This window comes from Passer montanus, unplaced genomic scaffold (genome assembly GCF_014805655.1).
Source record: "Passer montanus isolate IOZ18808 unplaced genomic scaffold, ASM1480565v1 scaffold26, whole genome shotgun sequence".
NCBI classification, from domain to species: domain Eukaryota; kingdom Metazoa; phylum Chordata; class Aves; order Passeriformes; family Passeridae; genus Passer; species Passer montanus.
The window spans coordinates 9,983,958-10,006,862 of NW_024367261.1; the positions used below are offsets into that span (position 1 = coordinate 9,983,958).

General features: G+C 41.1%; 1 protein-coding gene across 3 annotated transcripts; it reads left to right on the plus strand.

The window, feature by feature from the left end:
• Positions 1-659: 659 nt before the first annotated feature.
• Positions 660-21,649, plus strand: ADNP2 (ADNP homeobox 2). 3 transcript variants are annotated; one of them, XM_039711979.1, is made up of 5 exons: positions 660-721; positions 6,128-6,285; positions 8,001-8,120; positions 12,324-12,413; positions 16,368-21,649. In XM_039711979.1, the coding sequence occupies exons 3-5, from the start codon at positions 8,013-8,015 to the stop codon at positions 19,335-19,337; spliced, it is 3,168 nt and encodes a 1,055-aa protein (XP_039567913.1). In that variant the 5' UTR covers positions 660-721; positions 6,128-6,285; positions 8,001-8,012; the 3' UTR covers positions 19,338-21,649. The 3 variants fall into 3 exon arrangements, with proteins under 3 accessions (XP_039567913.1, XP_039567914.1, XP_039567915.1); XM_039711980.1 differs by having other exon boundaries at positions 6,128-6,281; XM_039711981.1 differs by lacking the exon at positions 6,128-6,285 and having other exon boundaries at positions 678-721.
• Positions 21,650-22,905: the final 1,256 nt, after the last annotated feature.

The following is a 22,905-nucleotide window of genomic DNA, read 5'->3' on the forward strand; positions in this document are numbered from 1 at the left end:
CCACGGGCATGACAATGCCATGCTCCCGGGTGGTGCCACCAGACAGTTCCTGCACCTGGGCCCTGCCGCATGTCCCTTCTGGCCCAGGCGTCGTGTCCCAGCCCAGCCCCGCCATGGCGCCACGGTGTGTGAGCCCCGCCCCCAGGAGCGCGGCCAATGGGAAGCCTTCCCACCAGGCCTCGCCTTGCCCCAGTGGCCAGCGGGGTGGGCGGGGCTCCCAGAATGCAGCAGATGCAAATGAGGCTCCACCCATCCCGCCCTGCGGTCCAGCGCCTGGGGGTCATGTGGCAGCCTCGTGTGATGGGCAAGGTGTCACCAGGCTCCTCCCCACCGTGACGTCACGGCTCTCGCGAGAGCGCTCAGTGCTGCCCCTTAGAGGTGTGAAGGGGCGCAGGTGAGCGCCAGGCTGGGCCACGCCCCCACTCGAGGCCCCGCCTCTAACCCCGCCCACCCCGTCCGGAGAGCCAATGGGAGCGCTGGCTGAATCTCTCCCCATTGGCTGGCTGCCTGCCATGCAAATGAGCCTCGGCGTCATTTCCTCTGGTAGATCGAGCGCCATTTTCTCTTTCTGGCGGTTGATGCGGCGCGGGCGGCGGGCGCTGAGGGAGGCGCGCGCGGGGCGAGGCGCGCGCGGAGCCCCGGCCATGGCGCCGCCTCCCGCGGGAGCGAGAGCCAGGAGGAGGAGCAGCGGCGGCGGCGGCTCCGCCTGCAGCCCGGCCGGGTAGGTGCGGCGGGGCGGGGCGATTGCGGCTCGGCGGGCGCTGCGAGCTCTGAGCGGCTTCCCCGAGCGGGCGGGGAGGGACGGGACGGGTCCGGCGTGGCCCCATCGGGAGAGGCGTTTTCCGCGGGGATGCTCCCCCGCTGCCGCGCCGCTGCTGCGGGCAGCTCGTTGTCACCGCACGCCTCGAGTGTTGGGTATTTGATTCTAGGTCGCGCTTCAGCGATGGAGTGTCTAAGGAACCAACTTAATAGCTTGCTTTGAAATCTGGACTAATAATTTTAATTGCTTTTAATGAATTGTTTTGGTTTGAAACAGTCTGTGGCAAACTGCGGCAGGGACAGGAGTGACACACGTGCAGAGCCAGTACTTCATCACCGGTTAATGGAACCAGTTAATGGGACGCAAAATTACGTTGAATACTCTTGTGGTGCCTCAGCAATGCATACATTTAGAAAGAAAGTTTACGAATAATGTAAACAAACACAACGCATACAATGTAAGCCGTGAAAACCATTTGAATGCACTTGCTTTGTGGTCGAGAGCAGGTAATGGGGAGTTCCAATTGTCCTGGTTTGTAAACAGAATAAAAGACACGTATGTACCTCCTGCTGCAGCGGTCCAGAGTCCTGTACCGTCAAAGTTATGAACAACTCACTTTCAGCAGATAACGTTTTGATGGGTTAATTACTTGGGAGGAATTGGATGTTGTCCTTAGCAGTCTTCTGTCAACCAGAAATCTGTGTTAAAAACAGTTGTAAAGAGCTATAATGAAATACTTAAAAATATTCCTGAGATATTTGAATATATTCTAGAAATCCTAGTGCTCCTTTTAATAAACTTAATCTTTAATTTTGATTAAAAAAATTAGTTTCTTTAGCACAATATTTAGAGGAACTGGGTGAGAAATAAAGAATATGATAATCTGTAATAAGTCTTATTATAAGGTATAGTATATATGATAAGCTGTAATAATTTATGTCGTTTGTTTCATGGAGGTTTTGTGGAAAACAACATCTCCCACAAATTACAGCAAATCTTTAGAAACAAGAGCACTCACAGTTTTGGTACACCTTATGTTTTTCCATTGGGAATTGCTGGATTTGGGCTAAGTCTTAGTGCTGGTGGAGCTGGTTTGTGTTTGAACACTTTAGTTCTTCTGGAACCTGTTGCATAGCCCTGGGGGGGTTGAAGTTCAGTTCTGTCCCCTTTCTGACTTGGTAAGGTTCTGGATTGTCTGTGCTCTGGACTGTTGTGTGCATTTGTAAAGTGCAAAGTCTTTGGGTCACACCAAGCTGATGAGTGCAGCACAAATGCAGTGGTACTTCCTCCTGGAATAGCTGCACTCAGGATGTGACTCTTCTGCTCATATACACATAGGGCTGACAAATCCTGCAGGATTTGAGTGGGCTCCATCAGATGCTTACATCACCTAGGATGAGCTTGGATCGTGTTGGATTCAGGTTCTGAAGGGACTCCCAAGGGAGTCAAAGTATTGTGTGAGTTAGTGCTTTAGGAAGGCTCCAGAAGTTTAAATGGTAGTGTCCCTTCATCCCTTAGCCTCTTCTCACCAGTCTTGGATAGCAGGGACTTGGTTGTGTTTTAATGAGCCATCACAATAGCTGTTTAAAGCACAGTAGCTGTATTTAGTGATCTGAATTTGATATGTTAGGTAAGATGTGCGTTGTTGTGCTGCATCTCAGTCTATACCATCACATATCTTATTGCTCTTCATTGTGTGTTAGCAGCTGTTGAGTGATGGTTGTCTTAGTGTTGGGCCAGGTGACCTTTTTAACAGGTATGTGATTTATAGCCATGAAAAGCGCAGAATTATTGCGACTCTTAAGAGATCTATGATTTGAAATGCCTGGAGGTTTCTGATGTAGCTGGACAAAGAAGAGTTAAATTTTTTTCTTACCTGAGATTTCTATTAAGTTGCTCTTGGATAGAAATTTGAATATAAGAAGATAAACTACTTTGACCAGAACTGCTCTTTGTAAGTTTTAGTAGAATATGTTTTAAATTACAACAGATTAAACAGTGAACAAAAATAGCATCCATTGTATTTAATTAACTTTTTCTTTAGGAAGCCTTCTTCCCTCTCCCTCCATAGGTTGGATAAGCTTTGATGGTGCTGATGTACTTGTAAATCTGGTTAGGTCTCTTCCAGAAGGCACAGATAAGAGTCCAGGAAATGGAACTGACAATGTAATGTGTGGTTGAGTAGATACCCAGGTGTGACTTCTTAGAGGCTATGTAGGCTTACCAGAAACAATATAAAATTGGTGGGGGTAAAATTTGGTATGAGCCAAACTCTCATTCTTCTGGGCAGTTTCTTAGTGCACCTGTCCTCCTAGGTGCTCTCTGCCATCCAGTGTTCTTGTTCCTTGGGTTCTTGAAAATAGATTACATGCTGTCATTCTGCTTTCAGGAATGAAGCAGTTTTTATTGTTTCTGAACTAATACTGAATTGTCAATTTCTGATTTACTATAATGAAAATAATTTGTGGGGACCCTAGGAGGTATTCCCTGGGCTGGGGAGACAGGGTTTCCTCAGGGGCTGTTGGGACCCCATTGGCTCCTTCCCCTGTTACTGTCCCTCAGCCACTCTCTCCCTGTTCTCCTATTGGCCCTCATCTTTGTACCGCCCAAGAGCATGGTTCAGCCCCTGGGGAGAGGGGGAAACCGGGACTCCCCTCATGAGTGTGCCTTGGATAATGAACATCTCACTGTGTGGCTGAATTAAACATCTGTGGGTACCATGCAAAGGCTCTTTTTGCTTTCTTAACCTGGACTTTACTAGCAGTGTTCTGGCTGCAACATAATTTTGTATTGGTGCTTGTCAGTTCTGAAAACTGCTGAAATACAAGTTGGTAAACAAACTTTTCAAAATACTCCAACCCAAATGTTCCACACCTGTACATTTTTATAAAGGCCCTATAGAAGGTACAGACCTTATAAAAAGACCAAAGAGATTACAAAAATCTTTCTCAGTTACTAATGCCAGTTACTAGATAAAAGTTACAATAACTTAAGAATGATTCAATTTCCAAGGCAGATACTATGAAAGGACAAAGTTCCATTAGCCTTTCATAATTTCCCTGCTTAAAGCAGTTATTTGGGCAACCAGCAAGTGAAGGCAAACCACTTAGGACCACATCTGGAGATCTTGCTTCTGTACAGATTATCTGGTGTCTAGAAGGGTTACTTTATGGCTATTTTCTCTGTGGATCTTCAAACATTCCTCTTTTCATGAAAATTCTAGAAATGCCTGATTATCTAGTTGACTGGATTTTGCAGGAAGTATTTGCATGCCCTTTGAAGGCACATATGTGCATCTTCCTTTTGCCAGCTCCATACCAACTCCATTTTCATTTGCTTGCAAATGCCTACTTCCTGTAGGAACACAAAAGTGGGGCTTACTTCTTGTAGGGAATAAAGCTCTTGATGTGAACACAGTCTGCCACTGGAGGAGGCTGCCCAGAGAGGCTGCCAAACCTGACTGGCCAAAACAGAGTGCCCTGGCTGCAATTAATGATTGAGCTTGCTTATAGGAAGCTGGACTGGGTGTCCTCTCAAGGTTCCTTCCAAGGTGAATAAGAATGTTTCTAAGAAGTAGAATGAATAGGAATTTAGCATTTTGTGATGACTTCTCATTTTGAAGAGGTGCAGTGTTAGTGTTTTTTTCCTTTTTTTTGTAATGCAGAGAAATAATAGTAAAAGGTAGTTACTTTAAAAATTGGCGTCTTTGTCTACCAAGATACTGTGCAGACTGTTACCTTGTCTTTTAGGCTAGTCTTAAAATACTGCAGTACTGCTGGAAGGGAAGAGTTGCATTTGTGATCTTTGAAAAGTCAGATGTAGTTAGTTAGGTGTTACAATCTATGGTAACAAATACAGAAACGAAACAAACACGTAGTGTTGAATAAAGCTCCACTGTGTATATCATGGAGATGTTAGCTGAATAAGCAACAGATAGGAATAGCTTCATGGCTAAAATGTCTCAGCGAGAGTTGGATGGCCTTGTTAGAACTGAATTTGAGACATCAGCTCTAAAATTATTTTATTTTGCTAAAAACTTGACTTGGTTCTGTTTAAGAAGTGGCACTAGTCTGCTAATCCACTACCTCAGTGGATTATCAGGTTTTCTGGAAACAACAATTAAAAGCTGTGAAGGATAAATTTTTGTCTCTTAGACAGGCAGCACAGTAATACGATCAAGACTCTTGGTGACCCTTGTTCAGTTTAACTGCAGTCCTTTTGTATTGAATTTGCTGATTAAGAATGGAATGTGGACCAACAAATTCATGGAATCAAAGTGCAAACTAAAGCTCGAGGAATGTCCAAAATAAAAGAAAAATTATTAGTATGAAAAATGTGGATAATAAATTTTATAATAATCAAGGAATTAAACTGAGGACTTGAGGGAATAAGCTTAGAAGGTTGATCTTTTGTGACCTTTATGATGGGGCAGTGCTGGTCTAATGGATAGAGAGACTCCAAGAGGGTAGATTTAGGTTGGATATTAGGAAGAAATTCTTAACCGTGAGGGTGGTGAGGCACTGGCAGAGGTTTTCCAGAGCAGCTGTGGATACCCCATCCCTGGAAATGTTCTAGGCCAGGTTGGATGGGACTTGGAGCAATCTGGTCTAATGGAGGTGTCCCTGCCCATGGGAGTAGGTCTGGAACTAGATGATCTTTAAGATCCATTCCAGCCCATACTGTTTTGTGGTTCTGGTGTGAGAGCCTTCAAGATCCCTACTTCCAAGAAGGTTGTTTAAGTGCCTACTGAATGAAATTGCATATGATTGCACATGGTGGCCTTTGGGTTGAAGACCAACTGTTTGAAAACTGGAAAATAATTTCTATTCAAGATTTTTCTGGTATGGTGGAGGTTTTGTTGTGTTTTTCTTTCTCCTGGATGCATAATTTAAGGATAATTAATAATTTTATTTCTTCTGTATTAATAATTTCAGAATGATTACTGGTTAAGAGAACTGTTGAGGTACATAGGATGCATATGCCCCTATTGACTGTTTCTTATTTGTGAGCTAGACATGCTTCAACAAATGCCTGCATCACCTTCTTCAGGAGCATCAGCAGTTGAGTTGGAAGACTGAGATGGGGAAACTGTTTCCATTGGAGCCTAATGTATTGAACCATATTTCCTTCTGGCTGATCACCCCTGGGCATGGTGGTGTCCAGTCAGCTCTGTTGTTACAGCACCACACTGAACTGTGGGGTAGATGTGCATAACCTGCTGTCATAGAGGGACTGATCTTGAAGCTTTAACTAGGGACTCTGCAAATTCCTGGTGACTTCAAAAAGAGTATTTTATGTAAAATTTTTGCTCACTGCATTTTGAGAGAATGCCAGACTGGTTACTCTGATTTATTCCATTCCATATAGGTTCCTGTTCTACACCCACCCTGATGGTATCAGAATGTCTTCTGGACTTGGTGATAAAAAACATTAGAAAACAAGAGTAGTGTCTGTCAAATGGGGTTCTCTCTCCATTTCTCTCTACACACCTTTCCTTTCAGGGGAGAAGAAGCAAAGAATAGTATGTGAGTTGTTTGAATTTTAATCATAAACCCTTCAATTGTATGTTTTGTACATAAATTAAGGTTTGGGGTGGTTACATACAGACTGGAACATTTTTTATATGGTTTGTGGGTTTTGGGGATTTTTTGAGCCTTAGCTTGTAGCTGGTGTCTTATGTGCAGGGGGATTTTGCAACTATTTGCATGAAAGTGCTATCATTCAAAGTAGAGCTTTCGTGTTGGCAGGGAGCTTGCTTTTTTTGGTGAAGTACAGCTTTTCAAGACATTTGAGACTGTATGTGCTGAAGTACTGTTTGGATATTTCCTCTATTTTTTTTTTCCTGTTCAGGTGTGTCCTGAATGGATAAATTGTTTAGCAATAAGAACTAAGATGTTGCAAATGCTCCTGGATCCTTTGTCATCTATTTAAGCACCAAATACTGGAGAAGCTTCCAGTGACCTTTTTCAGTTCAGGCTTAGGGTTAGGTTTTGCTTTCTGTGTCCATTGTAGTTTCTTAAAGCTCAGTCTGATCTTGCTGTAATCTAGGAAGGAGTTGACGAAGGCTGAGCTTTTGTTTACTTCTAAAGCTGTGGAGATACCTTACAAGTTTACAAAAGTAGAAGCTTTTGCAGGAAATCTAGATTTTACTAGCAATCATATTTTAAGCATTTAAATGGTTAATAGCAAACAAAATTATAAAAAAGACTTCTCATCTTGATGCTGACATTTAAGGTGAAAGGTGTGGAATTTCTCCTTAAATGATAATAATTTTCTGAATAGAACTTAACAAAATTCTGGTGTTCATGTTGTTTTACAAAAACCCTACAAAATCAGTGTTCCTGCCATGTAGATACAAGGAGATCTGAAAGAAAAATTTGGAATTTTCTGTAGATAGAAGAAATATAAAGATTCTCCTCCTCCCACTACATTCTGTTTCCTTTAAAATCAGTCAACTGTTCTACTTGGGAAATGCTAATGAGCCCACTTCTTTGGCTTAAGGATTTTGGGGTTTCATATTTAAGAAGTGGCATCCTGGCCCATATTAGCAAGAGTGTCTCCAGCAGGACTGGGGCACTGATTGACCCTGTACTCAGCACTGGTGAGACCTCACCTTAGGAGCTGTGTCTAGTTTTGTGCCCCTCAGTACAGGAAAGACATCGAGGAGCAGGAGTGAGTTCAGAGAAGGGCAGTGAAGCTGGGGAAGGGTCTGGAGCACAACTCCAGTGAGGAGTAGCTGAGGCAGCTGGGAGTGTTTAGCCTGGAGAAAAGGAGGCTCAGGGGAGACATTATTGCTCTACAGCAGAAAGGAGGCTGTAGCCAGGTGGGGGGTTGGTCTCTTCCCCCAAGTAACAGGAAATGAGCAAGTTGCACCAGGGAAGGTTTAAATTGGATATTAGGAAAAACTTCTTCAGAAAAAGGGTTGCCAAGCACTAGAATGGGCTGGCAAGGGAAGTAGTTCAGTTCCCATTCCTGGAGGTATTTAAGACACGTAGGTGTAGTGATGAGAAGCATGGGTAGTGACTGTGGTGGGTTAATGTTTGAACTCGGTGATCTTAGAGGTCTTTTCTAACCTAAATATTTATATGTTCTGACTTTCCAGATTTTAGTTCTTATTTTAACACACTTAAATGCTAGTACCTATGTTCAAGTATTTAGTCCGATTTTTAATTCCTTTTTATTTTTCCTCTTCTTTTTTTTTTCTGTATCTTTTGATTGTTGTGGGTTTTTTTTTCCCCAGGAAAAGTGCAAAATGTTTCAAATTCCTGTTCAAAACCTTGATAGCATAAGGAAGGCTCGAAAAAAGGTGAAGGACATTCTTGTGGATCTTGGGCTTGACAGCTGCAGGGAATTGTTGAAGGTAAAGTATTTGAAAGAATGTAAACCAATCTGAAATGTAAACTCCTGACAAATATTTCACTTTCTGGTGTATCTATGGTAGATTTTTGGTCCTTACATCAGGGGTTACTTATTACTGGCTGCTCATACCCAGGGCATGAATTTGGTGTGTTAGTATCTAACAGTGTGAGAGGGTGTATTTCTTAACGAGATGCGTCATAGATGGTGTCTCATATTCTGTTAGTAATGTTTCAACAAAAAGAAACAGTGCAGCTTTAGGAAAAAAATACCATAGACTAATGAATTGTTATTTGTGTGCAATGCAGCAACTTCTTAAAATTGTTCTAAGATTTCAAGCAGATGAGGACTTGAGTCTCCTCAAAGACATTCCATCACATATCAAGGGCAAGCCTCCGAAGGGACATACAAATCATCTGCGTTTCTGAAAATGGATAAGCCTTTAAACTTTGTGTCTGGTGAAAAATACCAAAATGATCTTACCAAGTTGTAGTTTGTTTCTGTATCTTAAAAAGTATGTGCAGGTGTACTGGGGTGATTAAGATAAACTTTGTACCACTGTTGCCACTTTGAGAAGGAAATTTGTGCATCAGTCAGGAAGAATGCACACCATCAGATTGGCAGCCCAATACCAGAAAAGGTGCAAACACAGCAATGTAACTCTATTTCTTAAAAATAGTGTCTTTCAGTGAGCTGGTGCACAGGCTTTTTTGGCTGTTGAGTACATTCCTTCATGTTGACAAGAGGTTGATTGCTTATGTATGACAGTACTAAAGTAAATATAATATCCTATAAGGGTGCTGTTGTGTGTTTTGTGGTGGTTTCTTTCTGAAGCTCTGTAAGTAATTTGAAAAAAATGTTCAAGACCACATGCATAACTGCTTTTGGAACCTTCTTTGTTATTGCAGTTGAACAGTTTTGTATATATCTAAATATTGTAATAGCGCAAGGAAAATCATAATATCTATTAATTTCCATTTACTTGCTGGTTTTATTTTGTTGATATTCTGTAATCACGCTTGTAACTCAGGAGTCTGTCTTGACCATTGGAAGCAGGAATGTTTTGATGGTGGCAGGTTTTTAGTATGAAATGCTTTTGGTCTCTTTGATTGTTGCATGAACTTCAATGATAAATAAGTAATAAGTTGTTTTGTATTTGGTTGGGTTTTTGGTTTAATGTGCGTTTAGTTGGTTTTGCTTCATTTTTAAGTAAAAAATGGTGGTGGGAAACCCAGCAAACATTTCCACTGTAGAAAAACCTCTATGAGATTGGGGCCAAAAAATACTCTATTAGGTTTTTTTTTTTTTTTGCAAATAATTCTTGCTCAACCAAGTTCATAACTTCAGTTTGTTTTTTCTGGGTAATCTGGGGCTGGTTTTGGTGCAACTTTAGCAGTATAGCTTGATTTGTACTTGGTTCATATGATGATGGTATTTCTTTTTGGTAGCATGGGATGTGTGAGGTTTTAATAAAACTTAGAATCTTAGAAGGCCTGAGTTTGAAGGCACCTTGAAAACCATCTAGTGAGTAGTCCCTAAAGCTTGTTTTCCCAAATATTGAGATTGATTTCTGGACTCTTTTTGAAGGGGCTGGACAATGTAAGAAATGGATTGAAATATGATATGCTACAAACATGACCTGAATCTGGTCTTGTGTTGTTGTAATAATGCATGGACAATAGTTGGTGAGGAAGATGAGGGAATGTAATGTATGACTAGTACCTCTCTGTACTAGTCATACAGGATTAGTTTTTAGGCTAATTTGTCTCTGCTAGGAAGGAAACATGAGCATTTTGGCTGGAGTTTGATTCTCCAAGTTTTGTGTTTAAGCACACTGTAAGGTCAGAGGTTTTTCTTTAATAAGGCATTTTAGCTTCTCTAACATACTGTGGTCTTTAGGGCCATGAAGGTGATTGGAGGGCTGGAGCTCTTCTGCTTTGAAGCTGAAGACATGCTGAGAGAGCTGGGGTTTTCAGCCTGGAGAGGAGAAGGCTTTGGGGAGACTTTATTGCAGCCATTCAGTACCTGAACAGGGCTCATAAAAAGGAGGGAGAGGGACTTTGGATACAGACAGATAGGGGCAGGACAAGGGCCAGCAATGTTTTAAACTGAAAGAGCGTAGGTTTAGATTAGATGTTAGGAATAAATTCTTTATTCAGAGGGGGCTGAGGCACCGGTACAGTTGCCCAGAGGAACTGTGGATGCCCCATCCCTGGCAGTGTTTAAGGCCAGGTTGGATGTGGCCCTGGGCAACCTGGTTTAGTGAGTGGCATCCCTGCCCATGATGGGGCGGGGGCTGGAACTAGATGATGTATAGGGTCCTTTCCAACCCAAACCATTCCATAATGGTTATTCCTCTGTAGGAAATAGCCATTTCAGCAAAATTATCTAGTCGTATTTCCGGTGTTTGGCTTGTGGGAATCTGGTGTTTAAGTGTGAGAGCCTGTCACTCAAACCAAAACAGAACATGCTTCAGATAAGCCATAACTTAAAAAAAAACTTTTTAACAGTGTGTGATTCACTCCAGCATGTTTGTCTGAAAAAGTTTTAGTAAGTCTCAAGTCTCTTCATTTTCTCTATCAAAAATAGTTCACTAAAATTCTGGGATTTCTCTTGTTGCATGCAAGGGTTCTTTCTAAGGTTCCTGGGGGTTTTGTGGTTTGTAATTTTTTTTGTTTGTTTGTTCAGTTGGTTTTTCTGTGGGTTTTTTTTGTTTTTTTTTTCAGTTGGTTTTTCTGTGGGTTTTTTTGTTTTTTTTTTTTTGGTTTTTTGGGTTTTTTTTTTTTGGTTGGTTGAAGGGTAAATATGTGACTCATTCAGTGTCTAGGGTTGATTAGATTGCAGGGGATTTGTTTATTGTTGCCCTGAGCTTTTCTGGTTTCTCTTTGAGCATACTTGATGGTTGAAAAGTGTATTGCAAACTCAGCTGCTACTTTTTTCTAAACTCTTGAATAATGAAGTTAAAATCAAATTATCACTGGCATGATGTTCTGGCTTGCTGTAATCTGCTGAACATGTAGGAATGCTCATCTTTGCATGGTGCAAATGGACAAGAGCCTAGTGCAGACAGAGCCTGCATTCAGTAGGATTAAGTATTTTTTTTACTATTGAAGCTTTGTTGCTCCTTGTTGCTGACTATATTCTGTGTGGCTGCTAAATTTTACGTCACACAAACTATTAGGTTTATGAATTCCACTCCTTTTGTAAGGCCATCTGACCCTTAAATGTTATTTATCTGCTTCTGCTGCAATGGGGATTGGTGAAGAAGTGAAAATCATGCCTTCTCTAAGTATCTGCGGAGTTTTGAGTGAAGAGGGATTTGTGGAAAGGAAGAATGTGAGGGGAGAAGAGATACAGTTTTCTATGGGTAAAGCCTGGATTTGTAGCCTGTGTTCCATCCAAGGCATTCTGGGTGTGCTGTTGAATCTAGTTTAGGGTCTTCAGAAATCCTTAGTAAATAGAAATCTAGCTTGGATTTTTTAGGGGTTTCTTTTTGTTGTTTTTTTTTTTTCCCCATTAAGTTTGTGTTTAAGTATGTGTGGGTCTCAGAAATCTGGAGATGAACTTTGTATTTTTAGGATAGTAACTGGCTTTGGCTTGAGGGATGTGAACTGCTCTGATGGGATTATTAAAAGAAGGCTGTAAGGACAGTTGCTTTCCCTAACACAGTTGCTGTAGACACAGTAATATTGTGCTTTTGTAGGTTCAGGAAAAGCAGCTCTTGGAAATCAGCTTTTGTGAATGTCTTGTTTTTCCAAGTTAGAAGTGTAACAGTGTTACGCAGATTTAATAGTAAAACCTGTTGCAAAGTAAACTGTAGTGGTAAGTTAATAAAGCGATGAACTAAGCAATGAAATATTACCAGTGAAGGAGTAGGAAGGTAGTGAGGAAAAATACTTTGAGTGTTCACTGTGAACTTGGCTGGAAGCAGTGGAATTCAAGTGCAAATATTTTCACTCCCAATATTATTTTCAGTAACTATGAAATGTTCAGAATTCCTACTCTATTATTAGGCAGTCACATGAACAAATATTTGAGGTAAAATAGCTGGTCAAAGAAGTAATTTCTTTGAATGGAATTTAGAGACTTCTGAGTTATCCTCTGTGTGGATTTTCCTTTTTTATTTTTCCTTATTTCCTGTTGAGAATTTCTTTATATCCAGAACAGACTGCCTCATTTTAATTTCTTGTTTTTATTTTACTTTTAGAATCTTAAAAGTTTTGATGCAGGTGAAAACTACTTTTGTAATACTTCATGGAGTGATGTCTCTCCTTGGGACCCTGTGGGCAAAAGGAAGGTATGTATGTTTGTGACACAAATTCTGGATAAATGTGTTGTGTGGACTTGCTGAATTTGACAGTTTTCAGAAATTGGAATGCAGCTTTTTTGTGGAAAAAAATAGCTTTAATATTTGTTTTCTAAGTGCTATTAGTCAGGGAATAATCTTACATTTCCTGTTTGTTTTTCCCTGTAATGCAGGTGGTTGTGAGGACTTCAGTTACCATTTTCAGTCTTTAAGGATACAACCCTGAGCATCAGTGTTTAAGATGTCACACTAATATTTTGCCTTTTTAGCCTAACCTAATATGTAGTCTTCGCATGGTCTTCTCTACAACATGACTCCTGTTTCATTGGAAGGATTTCATAGCTGCAAGTGGATTAAGATGAAATTATTATTAGTGGCTTGGTATGGGGGCAGTGAAAAACTTTCCAGTTATATTTATGTATGTGAAACAGCTTTTAGTTCTATATAGCTAGATTCCACAAGATAGGCAGGATTGAGATGAACAATTCCATAATTGTATATAGTCTCAAGTTTCTAAGATGCTGTGTCTAGAGCAGTGGAGTATGTCCAGAAAAAAATGTAGACTTGTTAGTCTTGCTGAAGAATCTTGGGGCCCCTCGTGGCCTTCTTATGGAAGACCTGTTAATGAAATTCAGTGTGGAATTGATAACACATTGCTGTGGAACAGGTTGTGTTCTAAACTGTGTCTTTTGGATACTAACCTTGTTTGTATCAATTTTCTTTAAACAATTTTGGTTTATTAATGTATATAATTTACATATCATCCTGACTAGATTTGGGAGAAAAGAAGCTGGTCTTTCAGGATGTTCTATTCCAAAGTTGTTGCCATAAGGGGAAAATAAATTGTTTCCTCCTGTAAACTCAGTAGGCTGGAGAAGATGTCTGTGTAAGTGAAGTTGGTGGTTTCCACCGTTTATATTATGTTTAGGGAGACATTAACAGTTCTGGCAGACCTTGGTTTTTTTGGAGGATGTTCTGTCTTTCTGCATGATTCTAGGTTGTGGGGATTGTGAGACTACACAACAAAAAGTACTACTGTGTTCTTGGGTAGGCTCTTTGAAGGAGGGTGAATTGAGTTTACTGCAATGTCTCTAATAAGCCTTCTTTTGGATTCCATTTATACAGTTGAAGGTTGGTCAATCTCTAAGATGCTTTGTTTTTCCTAAGTGGCTTGTAATTCTTATTTGCAAACTTTCTATAAAACTGGCATGACATTGGTAGGTTTTGGTGAACCTGAAAAAGCAGGTGAGTGAACAGAAAAAGCAGATGAGCATGCAAGAACATGTGGCAGAATGGTTTGTAAAAGGGTTTGTGTGGAAGAGCTCTGTTTCATACAGAGAATATCAAAGCAGTGTACTTCCACCTGCTTCTGTTCAGCTGAAAGAGAATTGTTTGGAATTTTTGCTGTGTCATTTTACTCCTTCAGAAGTAGTGAGGCGTATCTTCTTGGTAGTGTTCTGTGTGCTTCATTAGTTCATTAGGGTCAGTGGCCTTTCTCTAGGCAGGATACTTCAAGATTGATGCATCTGATAATTTGCTTTGTTGCGTTTACTAGCAGCTAAGATTAGACACCTGAAGAGTATAAATAGAGGATAATTCAGTGATAACTTTGCAGCATGCTTCTTCAGCAGCCTTAGCCAGCCAGTGGCATTGTCTGACCCAGTCTTTTGAATTGGGAGATTAGATTTTGGTTATCATCCAGAGACTTCCTCGTGTGGTATTCACATTCTCTGAACAGAGAGAGACATAATTCTCTCTCCCAGGATTTTTCCTGGGAAAGGCAGTGAGAAAGCTCAGAGAAGGGAATGAAAACAATTCTTATCTCTATTTGCTGCTCCTGTTGTTTGGTACGTGTGGAATGTGTTATGGAGGTTGTTTACTGAAAGGGATTTGTTAATTGGGTTCTGCTGATGGTTGTTTGGACTGATTGACCAGTTGGGTCAAAGCTGTGTTGTGACTGTCTGGAAAGGGTCACAGGTTTTTCTTTAATATAGTATAGTTTAGTGTAGTATTAGTGTAATATAATACAGCTTAATAAAGCATTTGTTCAGTCTTCTGAATCATGGAGTCAGAGCACATTATTCCTTGGCTGGGGGACGCCCAGCCTCGATACTCCTAGTACTGCTAGGAGATGGCTGGCTGTTGTCTGTAGATGGCTGACTGTAACCTGCATGGTTATATGACATGGCAAAAAAAGCCCACCTGCAGGTGTTGTGTTGCTGTTCTTCAGCAAAATGTATATGGGTGATCTAACTGGGCTGGATGCTGTAGTGGCAGAACAGCTTGTTCCCCTTGGGTTCTGTTTCATGAGAATAGGAATCAGTGAGGTGAAAAACATGTCTGAGGGAACAGACTAGGTTTTTGAGATTGCATATTTGTCACGTGGATGTTGCTATGATTGATTCTGTAGTTTTTGACAGGAGCCAGGGTTAACTTCCTAGGAAGTTGATCAGAAAAAATGGTTTCTTTCAGTTTTTCAGAAAGAACAAATGATGTTCATATGGATATGAAAAGCAGTGCTGTCATGTGACATACAATTGAGAGAGGAAGTCACTAGTTAATGCAAGATAGATATGTTCTTAAGCAGTTAAAGTACTTTTCTAAGAGGAATGTGTATGCTCTATACTGAGCGTTTTTGAGGAAATTTCGCAAAAAATTACTATGATGGGATGTCCAGTATGTATGAGTTAATATAAATTGTATGTAAGAGTTAATATGTTGCTGCTTTATCATAGCAGGGGGTTTTACTACTTTCTATTATTATTTTGGCTCCAAAAGAATGTTCTTTAAAAAATCATTTTTTATGGCTTTGTTGGGAAGGTCTGGAGAGTGTTCAGTGAAGAATAGGGTGTTGCAATACAGAAAAATCCTCGCCTGTAGGAGCTGCAGGGGGTCAGGACAGCCGGGACAAGCGCAGATGAGAGATCTCTGAAGCTGGGTCTTGGGACTTGTGGTTTATTGCTGAGGGCGTGGGTGCAGGGGCCCTGCTTGGAGCTGCCAGCCACAGCTCGGAGCAGGCCCCAAAGAGAGAGGTAAAGAGAGTGGTAGAGAGAGAATGAATGCAAGAGTGTGGTAAAGAAAAGATTAAGAGAGAATGAATGAATGGTTCCCATTACAATAAATCTTCTTCTGTGTTGAATATTCTAATTCTTACTAACCAATCTAATAAAAGATACAAATCCTATAGCATTTACATACAGCCTATAAGAATAATTACATTACCATACTGTGTTACATTTTAAACCCTAAAAACTACTCTTTGGACCCTTTCTGCTAAGCTAGTAGGGTCTGCTGTGACCCTTGGACCTGTCTGCAAGCAGAGGGTATTGTTTCATCAAATGGGGATTACCTTCAGCTGGCCATACTATTGTTTTCCAGTTGTTCAGTAACTTAAGGTATCTCAAAGCTTGCTTTCATTTCAATCTCACTTATAGTTTCCGTATTCTCAAAATCTTTTGCCAGACAATCATATTTATAAGGCTTTCCTGTATCATCTTCCCCAACACTTGCCCGTTCTGCTTTTTGTTTTTTTTGTCCAGTAGATAGGAACTGGTCCTGAACTAAACAAAGCTTTAAAGGTGTCAGATTAAAAGGGCTGCTATTCCTAAGGCTTAACGTCTGTGTATAGTGAGGATACAGATTCTTCCTGTCTTGTTCTGTGATTCCTGTGTTTAAAAACAGGCTTCAGAATTACTTCTTGTGAACTAGGGTAGGAGTAAACTCATGTAAGGCTTCAAATTATAATGAAACAAAAAAGGCACAAATCTTTCTCCCCTTCAGAGTGTAATCTTTAAATCTGCTTTTTTCAAAACCAGAAGAAACTGAGAAGATACGTGCTATACATCCAGTGAAGGCATTTTTGACAGGTGATAGTGCAGATTTAAACAGATAACAGGGGCATAGGAACTGACAGTTTCTAAGAGGATGTTTCTCTTTTGTTTACAGAGATACAGAACAAAGCCGTACTGCTGTGGCTTATGCAAGTTCTCATCCAAATGGCTTACTTCTTTCAAGAATCACTTGCATCGCTACCATGAGGATGAAATGGACCAAGAGATGGTGGTTTCTTGCCCAAAATGTGCATTTTCTTCTCGGCCCAAAGTAGTGGGAGAACACATCTGGATGTTTCATTCGTTTAATAAACGAATACAGAACTATACAGTCAGCATTTTGGATGGCATGAAACAGTTTAGGAATGACATCATAAACTTCACGTGCCTAAAATGTCAATTCACAGACACCTTGTATTACAATATGAAGAAACATGTGCTGATGAACCATTTTGAAAACTTACTAAGTGCATATTTCGGCGAGAAATATGATGAAAGTACACCGAATTCAGTTGAGTTCTACTGCAAAAAATGTAATGCTTCTGCAAACAGCCCAGATTCTTTAATGTACCATGTCTTGACAGCTGAAACACACAGAGACCTGGAGAACAAACTTCGATCTCTGATTTCGGAACATATTAAGAAACCTGGGCTTGTAAAACAAATGCATATCGCTCCAAAGCCTGTCCCAGGTCTAGCAACAGCTGCCCCATCTGCAGGGCCTGTTGTTGTCCCAGCAGGTTCTGTGACAACTCCAGCTTGCATCCAGGTTGCATTTCCACAGAATAATCAAAACCAGAGCATGGTGCACACACAAGCAGTTCAGAACACAGTTGGACCAGTGACTGTCCCAAGTGCCTCTGGCAGCCTCCCAAATACCGCCTGTGCTCCTGCCGCTACATCCTCACAGGTCGCTCTTGTGCCCAGCAATCCTCCTGTGGCTCAGAACAACCTTAGTATTCAGCCATCACCTTCACAGGCTGTCATTGTTTCTCATGGGCTCCGTCTTAATCATTCTGTTGGGACCATAAATAGAGCTGTGGCCCCTGCGGTTCTTCCTCTTAATCAGCCTGTCAGGCCTGGGGTCTTTCCTGTTAATCAAACCATTGGGACTATAAACAGTCTGGTTCCAGCTGGAACGCTCCCTGCTGCTCAACCTGTTGGCCCTGTGAGTCAACCAATTGCACCAGGAGTCCTCCCTGTGAATCAACCAGTTGCTCCAGGAATTCTGTCTGTCAGCCAGTCACTTGGGAACATGAACAGACCCGTTGATCCCAGGGGCCTTCCTGTGACACAGACAGTTGGGTCGGGTCTTCTCCAGCTTAACCAGCCTCTTGCCCCTGGGGTGGTTCCTGTCAGACAGCCTGTTGGACCTGGGTTCCTTCAGCTTAATCAACCTGTTGCCCCAGCAGTTATCCCAGTCAATCAGCCAGTTCAGCCTCCGGTTTCTCAAGGCACAGCTTTTTTGACTGCGGGCTCTATACTGCGGCAGTTGATTCCCACTGGCAAGCAGGTTAATGGGATACCTACTTTCACGCTGGCTCCCGTCTCTGTTACTTTGCCTGTACCTCCCGGTGGTGGAGTAGCAACGATGACACCTCCACAGGTGCCCATCCAGCTCGTGCAGACGGGATCAGTGGCTCAGGTGTCCCAGTCACCAGCCAATGCTCCCTCTCCTCCTGTGGTTCTGACCTCTGACAATGTATCCTTGCAGGCCTCCCCTCCTGCTCCTGAAACAAGCCAGGCTGTCAGACAGGCCAAGCAGTGGAAGACCTGCCCTGTTTGTAATGAGCTTTTCCCCTCAAATGTCTATGAGGTGCACATGGAGGTGGCCCACAAACCAGTTGAAGTAAAAGTGGAAACCCCAGAACCTCACAAACTTGCAGCTTGTGCATCCTTTCTAAGGATGACAGAAAAGGCGATCGGGTGTTATGCTTGTAAATGTTTTCTCTGTGAGGAAGAGCTCATGAAGCATATCTTCATGCATGGCTTATCTTGCTTGTTTTGCACAGGTACTTTCTATGACTTAAAAAGCCTCGTGGAGCACAACAAAACTGCACACAATGGGAGAAAGGAGTTGCATGCGAGTTACAGCAACAGAGGAATTCAGCTAGGTAATGATGCTCAGGGTGGCCTTGTGTTCCCACACTTCGATTTCAACACAGTGCTACCAGATGAAGACATGGGTGAAAGAGAAGTACATTTGGCAGTGCTTGTTGGAATATATTCAACAGTTCTTGTCCCTGTTTACATCAAAGTGAAACCTCAGACAGCACAAGTGAACAGGAGATGCACCAGAAAAATGTTCACCTGTCCCTTTTGCTTAGGTACGTTTGCTGGTAGAGAAACCTATGAAAAGCATTTGAAAGAGAGGCATCATATAATGCCGACTGTGCATACGATTTTAAAGTCTCCTGCTTTCAAGTGCATCCACTGTTGTGGTGTGTATACTGGAAATATGACTCTGACAGCTATTGCTGTACATTTACTCCGTTGTAGAAGTGCTCCCAAAGACACCAATTCGAACCTGAAGATGCAGCTTGAGCGCACTGAGAGGAAAGACCTGCTGTTTGTGAATGGTGAGAAGCATCTTTCTGTGGTACTGAAAAGAAAGCAATCAGATTCCTGCTTTGTTGCAGAAGACCAAAGGAATAAGGAGCAGCAGCCTCTGAGCTTAAGTACTGGCATAGCTCTGACTGCAGAGAACGAAGTAAATTCAGGGGTAGTGCCTTTTAAACGACAAAAGGTTAGGACTGAGATGAGGAAACTTCCTTCTAGTGAGGATCTCCGCTTTCTAGCAGTAGATCCTAATCAGTATGATCACAATTCATATGAGGCACAGAAAGAGTTTTTGTCAGACTACTTTCACAAGAGGCCATATCCTTCTAAAAAAGAGGTGGAATTACTTTCCTTGCTGCTATATGCGTGGAAAATTGATGTTGCATCATTCTTTGGAAAAATGAGGAATACATGCTTAAAGGCAATAAAACATCACAAACCATCTGTGCTGCTTGGTTTCAGTATGTCTGAACTAAAAAATGTTAAGCACACTTTGAATTTAAAAGATGGACTATTGGATATGTAACTCAGCTTTTTGTAACAGCTAGAAGCAATCCATAATGGCATACTTACAATTTAGCAGTTTATTATATTGTTTGTTTTAACTTGCAGACTGGCCTGTTGAAGGGTGCAGTAATACAAGAAGTATCGTTCACTTGTGACTGTTATTGTGAAAGGCACACGTAGCTGTGTATTTTAAATGCTAAAACCTTCAGACTTAAACATCTGGAATTTGTTTTAGCTTTTTAACTTCCCCAGGGGTAGTGTTGTGGGGGTTTTTTTTGTTTGTTTGTATTTTTTTTGTTTTGGTGGGCGTTTTTTTTTGGTTTTTTTTTTCCACTTCCATTTATTTTTCTTCCCCTCCAGACTTCTATTACATTTTTTATACCACCATGTAAAACCCTTGTCCTTGTTAAAACCAAATTTTATTTTATTTTTCAGCAGTGTTGTCTTTTCTAAGTAATTAAAGATGTAATGTGGGTTAAAATAACAAGGTGAACTATGTGAAAAAGATTAATTTGATTATTTGTATTTTTAAGTCCTGATATTTTTGACCTGTTTCTGGTTTATCTACTGAAGCAGTGGCCATTACATCCATTGCCCCATCAAATTGCCAGTGCACTGGTAGCTGTGAAATACATGGCATTGTGGTTTTTCCTTGGTCAGAATACCTGTGCCAGTTTAAATCTGGTGATCTGTGGTTCCTGCTGAGTATTAACGTGAGGGGCTTTTGGGTGCCCATTGAAGTGTTACAGTGAACTGACTTGAAATCGTTGTGTTATCTGTTAAATAGATCTTGCTAACCAGAAGTGTTTATCCTTTTCATTTGGTGTTGAAGCCTAGTTGTTTATCTATTGATCAAAGCAGCATTTTTATTTTTTTTTCAAAAAACAAAGCTGCTTTGGAGAGTGTCAAATTGCTTTGATACATGGAGTATATGACCTCTGTGCATGTCACTTATGTGTGGAACCCCTATCCAAATATTACCCAAATTTGGTGAAAATTCTGACATTTTAAATTGCTGTTTTATGAGGTAGTAACAGAGCAGAGCCTACTCCCCAGCAAATTAGATCCTGGCTTGAAGTCCCTTGGGTCAGAAATGGTACAAACTGAATCTGGATGAATTGGTAGCATTAAGACTTTAAACTGTTGAGTACTTGAGCCTGTGATATTCATGTAGTGATTGGTTCTTGTTGGCCTGGAGAGAGCATTGTATAAAACCCAAACAGACCTCCCTTCAGTATGGACTAACATCTCTTGCAGACTGCAGAAGAGCTGTTGGGAAGGTTCACTTGAGGTGAAGCACAAACTGGTGGCCACATTGAGGCCTTGTTGTGTGCGGTCCTTTCTGGATATGCTTGTTTTCATCTGGCCTGTCAAAGAGTGCCTCCAATACCAACAGCCAGTTACATAATAAATAACCTGTAAGATGCATTGGTTTTATTTCCTCCTCTTCACCCCCCTCTCCCCACCCTCCTCTCTAAGAAGAAAAAATTAAAGTTCACTTGTGCCAGTGTTAGAAGGAAAGGGTGACATGCCCAATGTTATTTCTATTTTTAAGGTAGTAAGTAGACTTTTGCCCTGTGCCGTAGGAACTTTTTAAAGCAGATGCAAAATCTTTTATTGATGTTTCTGAAAGGGTGTGACATTTTTAGCAGAATTTGGTGACTTCCTGCCTGAGGCTTTATAAGCTGTTTGGAGTTATATTTTGGATAAAATCCTAATATTTTCATATTTATTGCTTCAAAGATTTTTAATGTATATGTAACATAAGGTTACGGCTATTTGGAAAAAGCTATTAATTTAATAGCAGTGTTAAACAAACATAAACAATATTTATGGGATCAGTTGCACACCACACCCCAAAAAGTGATTAAGAAACTGTGTTCTTATAGCCTCATAATAGCTCATTAAAAAATAAAATATACTAGGCCATGGCATAGAGTTCATGAAACCGGTTCAGAGGGCTGTGAGTGAGGAAGAGGGATGCTCTCTAGAAAACCTGAAATGTAGGCATTACTCTCGCTCTTACAGCCTCTGTCCTGTGAGCCCTGTCATCTCTGGGGCAGTTCTGCTGGTTCTGGTGAGACTCCAGGACTGGGGTTTGGCAGTGCGCATCTGGGAAAGGCTTGCCATGAATGGGGAATGATTGTAGAGGGAGCAACATGGCTGTGGGGAGCTGGGAAGTCATTTCGTGGTCCAGCCATGCTTGGGGCACCAAGGGAACAATCCAGTCTTGCCAGAGTTTTCCTACATAGTGTCCAGTGTTGATATTAAATGCTTTATTTATTGGATTTTAATGTCATAATTTCAAATAAACCATATTTTTAACTTTCTCTTAGGTGTGTGTACAAATGATTGCCTATCCATCCTCTTCCCTCTTGTAATTCATTCAGAGAATTTTAAGTGAACATTTTTTTGGTGCAGAATGGCTGTTGAAAGAGACAAGAGGAAAGTAAGATGTAGACCTTGGATCTAGATGCTTCAGGTAGTTCTTAGTAATTATGTATTATCTCAAATAATACATTATAGTAATTATGTATTATCTCAAATACTGGTCGCTGCATTTTTCCCTGGAGACTGATATTCCTAAATCTTGGGACTAATTTGCTATCACTAAATGCTTGAGCTCTTGTTAAGTGGGTACTGTAGAAATAAAAACCAGATGAATTTTGAAATGTGAAAGTGGTGACTGAGAACGCAGTATGGTTGTGGTTTTCAAGAAAACCGAGGAGCTTGAAAACAGCCAAGTTAAAAATCAATAGCTTTAACTAAATTGGGCTTTTTGCTGTGGGCTTCTCACAGGTGAAGTCATGTAGATAGAAAGTCAGGAAACACTGCTGCCTCGGCCTTGGCCTCCACATGGGTAGTTGCCTCTCTGGCACTTCTCTAAGGACAGAGCCTCACACTGCTGGGATATGGGAATGGGAAAACAGCAGGCTTTATGATTACAAGTCCTTGAAGCATGTGAAGGGAGCTCTAGTCCACTGTGAAAGAATCCCAGTTGGGAAGAATGCTGGTTGGCTTGCAGGATGATGGTTGCAAGTACTTGTTTTCTATGGAACTGAAAAAGTCCCAAATCTACATGTATTCTGCTTCTGGAATGCATTGGTCTGGAGAGGTGTCTGTGTTTGAGCAATAATACTTTGTTGTGGTACCGTGAGGTTTTTGCTTGTGAAATAGTGTGATAACTTGTTACTTGAATGTGTGTAGTAGGAATGATTGTTATTGTATTGGTCATGTTTCTTCTGCGTATGCTCATGTGCTGGGAGTTAAGTGAATATTGTTTGGTAAACTGGTATTTTGGAAGGGACCAATAACCAAAACACCTTTGTGGTGGGTTTTCAGTACTGTGTTCCTGTGTGGAATGCTGCCTGCCTTCATGATCACATCAAACTTTTTTTCCCTTCAGTGTTTAAAATTCAGAAAACTTCACATGCTTATTCAGGTAGCTGATGAATATAATTTTTGGGTTTGCAATTCTCAACTAAATTATCTATAAAGCTATAATTCTACTGCAGCTGGCTGAGCCATTTTCAAACATATTTCTCAAACTTGAAAACTTGATTGTGGACACCTTTTTGTGGGAAATA